The following is a 6,392-nucleotide window of genomic DNA, read 5'->3' as shown; positions in this document are numbered from 1 at the left end:
GCTTTTCCTTTGTGTACACCTGTCACTCTCTAAAGAAGGACCCCTGTTGTCATGTGTGCACAAACATTTGCCTGACAGCAAGCAGCCATTTATTTAACCCTTGTTCCCTCTTGCCTTTTAATGCAGAAATAGAGAAGGAGAAGCTGTGCTCCTCTGAGGATGTGGAGGGAGGCGGGGCTGGAGCAGCCAGTGGTGGTGGTGGAGGGGTGTCAGCCTCCTTGACCCCAGCCATTTGGGAAAAGACCATTCCCTATGATGGGGAGACCTTCCACTTGGAGTACATGGACCTGGATGAGTTCCTCCTGGAGAACGGGATCCCTGCGAGCCTAGAGGAGGAGGAGCTGCAGAAGACTCTGGCCTCGGTGGGACTCAAAGGCAAATACATCCCTAAGGTTACTTCTACTACTACTACTACTTCTGCTGCAGCCCCTGCTCCCACCTCGGCATCAGCCCCCTCCGTCCCCGCTGCCTCTACGGTCACCTCAGACCCAGAGGAAGCGCTGACAGTCACTACGTTACAGACAGCCAAGTTAGAAGAAGAAGAGGAAGAAGAGGAGGAGGAAGAGGAGGAGGAGGAAGAAGGACAAGAAGAGGAATCTTTTTCTGAAGAGGCAAGAGCAGAAGTGGAAGTGAAAGAGGAGAAAACCGGTGAGAAAAATATTCATAGATCTACAGTTCCTGCCAATATATTTATGATTACATTTTTAAATTCTTCTTTCATGCTACTTTTTTAAATCGCCCATTACTAATGGATTCAATAGTTTTAGAAAAACAATTCCTGCTGGCCGGGATTCTTTAATTCTGTAGGCTGTCTAGAAGCTGAATACTTGACATTGAAGTATGCCATTGGTTTCAGCTGTCGGTACGTGTCTGTCTAGGTGTATCTGTGGTGTGTACTTTTAGTTGGTTAGGGTAACACTAAAGTGCTCATATTATGCTTTTTGGTGTTTTCCCTTTCCTTTATTGTGTTTTTTATATATATATATATATATTTTTTTTTTGTGTGTGTGCATGTTATAGGTTTACAAAGTGAGGCAGTAGCTCAGTCCATAGGGAGTTGGGTTGGGAACCGGAGGGTCACTGGTTCAAATCCCCGTATGGACCCAAAAAGTTGGGAGCGTGGATTGGTGGCTGGAGAGATGCCAGTTCACCTCCTGGGCACTGCCAGGTGCCCTTGAGCAAGGCACCGTACCCCCCCGACCGCTCAGGGCGCTGGTTCAGCTGGCAGCCCACTCACTCTGACATCTCTCCATGTATAGTGCATGTATAGGTCCTGAGCATGTGTGTGTATTTCAGGCCTGTGTGTGAGTACTAACAAAAAGTGTGTACACAGAGTGCAGTACAGTAATTTCCCCATTGGGGACTAATAAACAAATTATCTTATCTTATCTTAACCCCCAAAGTCCACTTTTAATGCTCACCTAGATGCTAACATGGTACACCCTCATACTCTGCTTCTGACTGGCTAGTAGTCCTTACCTAGGTGCTACGCATGTGCGACTCCCAAAATGGAACAGAAGTGAGATGTCTCACTCTGTAGCTAAAACAGAGAGCTCAACACACAGGGTGAAAAGAGGAGCTGCTGCAATGTTCCATACAACAAAAATATGGTGTTTTTATAAAATTAAACAATGTAAACCTACTCTGATATAACCTCTAAATACACTTATGAACCTGAAAATGAGCATAATATGAGTTATTTAATCTAACATCGCTTGTGTAGACACAACGACAAAATCCTGACCTTTAAACCCACGCTGTATTTTTGGATGTTTGACACATGGCCTGCAAGACGATCCCCACTAACCATCACTGGGATCTGTAGAAACCTGTAACGTTTTGTTGAGGGAAAAAAAAAAATCACATTACCTGTTGATTGAAACATCTACAAGCTCGGCTACAACCAAAAAAACAATGTAAAGTGTCAAAGGGAATGGGGCTGCAAATGAGGATTCCTTTCATAATCAATATCTATTATTGTTTGGATTATTTGATAAATGAGGAAACACGTCTTTCATCATTATCAAAGTAATGTTTTCAAGGTGCTTACTTTGTCTCTCCACACCCGTAGATTGTATCCCTGTAGAACGTCGCACTCCCTCCCCCATCGACCCAGAAGCCATTGAGGTGGACGTTAACTTCCAGCCGGACCCCACAGACCTGGTCCTGTCCAGCGTGCCGGGGGGAGAGCTGTTCAACCCGCGCAAACACAAGTTCTCTGACGAGGAGCTGAAACCGCAGCCTATGATCAAGAAGGCCAAGAAAGTGTTTGTTCCTGATGAGCAGAAGGTAGGCCAATTGAAACATATGTGCAGTGTCTTTTGGGTACAAACCATTGACTGTAAAATTAGTGGACAGAGCATGTGTGACGTCACCCATGGGTTTGTGGAGATCTGCTGTCCATCGTCGAGTTTGCGTTACACTGAGGTAATAAATCAAGAGAGAAGTGGGTCACTTTCTCCCAGACTTCTACAGAAACCGACCTCCTTTTGCAACCGTACGTGTCGCCCCTGCTGGAATTCAGATAGCTGCATTTTGCAACACTTCGCCGAATTGGATGCTTTGTCCATAAATATACAGTCTATGGTACAAACACATTTGTCTGTTCCAAAACTGCAAACAAATGACGACTGGGAGAGTTACTCATAATTATTGCATTCAAGGTCACTGATGGCTTATGGTCATAAAGATCTATAATTTATAGATCTGATTTATTAATGGAAAAACTGTTAACAATAAATAAGTAGACATTACATTTAATACAAAAAGGGAGGACTAAGTGTGATTGCAGTTGGACTCGGTGTTCTGGACACAGTGGTGGATTAGAGGTCAAAGATGGGGGCGGATGTGTTCACAATACAGATGTTGGTTTGTCTTAAATCTCTCGTTGATGTTGGTTATGGTCAACTCTACTTCTCCCGTTCTATCTTTTTCATTCACTGTCATTCCCTCAGGATGACAAGTACTGGTCCAGGAGAAAGAAGAACAACGTGGCAGCCAAGCGTTCTCGTGACGCCCGGCGGCTGAAGGAGAACCAGATCACGGTGCGCGCCTCCTTCCTGGAGCGGGAAAACGCAGCGCTGCGGCTGCAAGTGGCCGAGCTGCGGAAGGACTGCGGTCGCTGCAAAAACATCCTGACCCGATATGAGGCTAAGTATGGTCCGCTGTAAGAAGAAGAAGAAAAAACAAACACTCTGAATAAAACCCACGAATTATCAATGAGACAAAAAGCAGAACTCTCTTCCCCGCAGAATTCAACATAGACACAAACCACCAAGGAAATCAAAATTTTGTGCTGTTGTCTTTGCTGACCTCCAGTCACTGTGTCGAGCTCCAGCTGTTGTTTGAACGTATGCTGGAGTTCTGGATACACACTGGCAGGCAGTGAGGCATGATGGGAGTGGTGATCACAGGAAGTCCTGTGGAGAGCGCCTGGCTCCTACACTCGAGAGGAAGGGGATGATTGTGGACACTCCCATGGTCAAACACACATGGAAAATCTGGTCTTTCTCAAGACAGTTTTCAAGAAAGTCAGGAAATAAGAAAAGAGCAGTCTGGTACAAAAGAATCCCAGGCCTTTAAATACTACACCAATCAGTTTTTATCACTGCACAGCACTTCTTCTTAGTGGACCAAAGCATGAGCAACGTCAGTTAGAAGTCCCGTGTTTAGAACGGTGCACACTTGTCGTCCGTCCCTCACATTTTCTTGTGTTGCACCTTTGTTTTGTGTCTGTACTTCCTTTCAAAATACTCCGGCTGAGTCTCAGACAATAGGAGGATAGAAGAGGCACCGATAAGTACACGGATGAAAGAGCAGGGGACAGAGTCGCAGTAGCACTTCCAGCCTGAAGAGAGCTCAGGTCTGCAGAGGAGAAAAGGACGAGAGTCCGTTAGTTCTTCCTTCTTATACTATTGACTTTATTCAGGACACAAATGCAAGGTCCATAGTACGTTACATTTTTTCATTTTTTTTTTCAATATTTACAAAATGTCTAACAACCCACATGCAAAACTGTATATTTAGCCATCTCCCTGCACCACATGGATCCGTGCGTGTATCAGCGTGTTATCCATTTTTGCACTTTCTCTTAAAAAAACACAGTAAAGATTACAGATTACAGTGGTGGTTATCTACATAGATTTCTTTTTTTTTTTTCATCCCCGTTGGAAAATCACATGCCACATGAGCCACGCACAAACAAAAAATACACTGAACAAAGAATAGTGCAGGGAATTCATCTGAAAAAAACACAATCCTTCAACTAACTTATTTACCACCACCACCATTGGAGACACAGTAGCTTATTAGGGGGAAAAAAACATGCATGACTTACAATTAAAAGCTACTGTGATCTAGTTACCTTTTCTACTAACCAGCTTCCAGAGCCTCACACAAGATGTTGTTAAAGAAGGCAGACTTTGGGTTTCCTTAAAAGATGATATTTTAGAAAACAAAGAGAGAGTTGTAGTTTCTTTTGTAAGTTACGTCTGAAGAAGGCATATGTCTGGTGATCTCCAGGGCCCTCACAGGTGGAGGGGAATAATTAATGCGTAGGGATGTTTATTTTACTGCCCACTGCAGGTAGAGGGCGCTAGAGCCACTGCCTGTCTGGTCATGGTGTAGTGATGGGTGGATTGATTTAAAAAAAAAATATATATATATATAGCCAGGCCCAAAGTTGACTGCTTCTAAACCTTGTAAAGAAAAGACTGTCTCATGGTCTTTACTTCCTAAGACAGGGGTTCTGACTCTGTCTTTATTAACCCAATACTATTCCTTTTAATTGCCAATAGAGTGCTGTACTTATACTGATGGTAATAATGCATCTGTTGATTGTGATGTACAACAATACGTCAGATAATTCTATTTCCGTTGAGGAACAATACTTCTAATGAAACCAATGCAGGGAAAATAAATGGATAGACTGTGCTTTTGGATTTTTGTTTTAAAAACAGATTTATATAGATTTTATTTCTCAATATAGACATACAGCATGTGTCTGAACACTCAAAGGACAGGGCACACTCTTCTATACCTCATCCAACACTTCCTGTTTTGAATAAATAAACGTTTGGGAGGGCAACAAAGCGGTGTTGGTTGAAGCAAAGAGCACAAAGGGAGCAGCTTAGTTCCATTTGGCAAAACCTTGACTCCCTAGTTGATGAATTGAGTTCTTTTTGCTAAACTGGTCTAAATCTGTGACTAAATTAGTAAATACATTACAGACTGTTATGGGACTCTATAGCTCAAGTGGCTTTGACTGATGCATCGGTCAGCTTGCTGTCATAATCAACATAATCTTGGAAAGAAAATAAATGTGGCAATAAATAATGTGTTATGTAATGCTTGTTTTCTTTCAGTGATGATGTATGTAAAATTGTTAATGATGTACTAAATAGAAATGCCCCAAAGTCATCTGTGCTTCCAGTTTTGATCCTCTGTAGTCCAGGATCCTAATGCATGAAACCCAGTAAACTTGTCTTTTCTTTTTCTTGAATATTTTACACCAAGTGTACTTATGTCTGTGAACCATCACTAAAAACTAGATATGTTTTTGGATGGGTAGGTTGATGGTCTCAGGACGTCTTTGCTATGATGTCCTGTGTTTATGACTTTATGACTTGCATAACAGCTCCACCTATCCTTGTGAAGCCAGTGCTTGATCTTGGGGCGAACATCAGCTGAAAACGGCATCTTTTGATCACTGTGTGGATTGTTTTCTATTTACTAAAGATTGATCTACATCTAGATACACTGGATCAGTTGGTGATTTTGTGTTTTCTTGGTAGATTCTGTGTTTCAGATTCCTGTAGTTTAAGACATTTCTTAACAATGTTTTACGTTGCATTGACATTGGTATTGACTTTATTATGCTGTTTTATATATCAATGTGGTTGATGAAGGCAAACGTTTGGTTTTCTTAACTAAATTCAAAATGTTCTGTATCGGGCTGAGTAAAGGTACTGGCCGAGAGAGTCTTTTAGAAGACAGAAATCAAGATTGTTGATATTACTGCATACAGTATGTAGCATCCCTCTTTTTTTTTATGTGAAGCACCTCACGAAACAGGCTTGTAACCTAAACTGTCAAACCTGTTCATTGTTGTTCAGCAGGCTGTAGATGATCCAGTTCTTCACATGCCAACCTGTGCCACCAATTGGAAAAGAAGATAAGAGCAGCAGTGGTTTAGATCTGCAGCTGTCTGTCTTCACCAGACAACAGACTGCAGACAAAGATAGTAACAGCTGCTGCACTTAAAGGGTAACATAACAACACAAGAACATAGGAACCCTGTTTTTCTATGTTTTTGTGACTGATGGAAACAACAAGCTTGAAATTGGTCCAGTATTAAGCAAGATTGTTGCAGTCGGCAGCGGTGAAACAAGCTA

At 42.3% G+C, this 6,392-nt stretch overlaps 1 protein-coding gene across 1 annotated transcript in view; it reads left to right on the top strand.

Moving 5' to 3' along the window:
• tefb (TEF transcription factor, PAR bZIP family member b) overlaps positions 1-5,933 on the top strand; it is a 6,995-nt gene extending 1,062 nt beyond the window's left edge. The window contains exons 2-4 of the mRNA XM_032537257.1: positions 127-648; positions 2,072-2,289; positions 2,955-5,933. Of these exons, the coding sequence (XP_032393148.1) occupies positions 127-648; positions 2,072-2,289; positions 2,955-3,170 (956 nt within the window). The 3' untranslated portion in view covers positions 3,171-5,933. The remainder of the gene's footprint in view (positions 1-126; positions 649-2,071; positions 2,290-2,954) is intronic.
• Positions 5,934-6,392: the final 459 nt, after the last annotated feature.

Source organism: Etheostoma spectabile, chromosome 15 (assembly GCF_008692095.1).
Source record: "Etheostoma spectabile isolate EspeVRDwgs_2016 chromosome 15, UIUC_Espe_1.0, whole genome shotgun sequence".
Taxonomy (NCBI): domain Eukaryota; kingdom Metazoa; phylum Chordata; class Actinopteri; order Perciformes; family Percidae; genus Etheostoma; species Etheostoma spectabile.
Note: the sequence above shows the minus strand (reverse complement) of the source record. Positions and strands in the feature narration are given on the sequence as shown.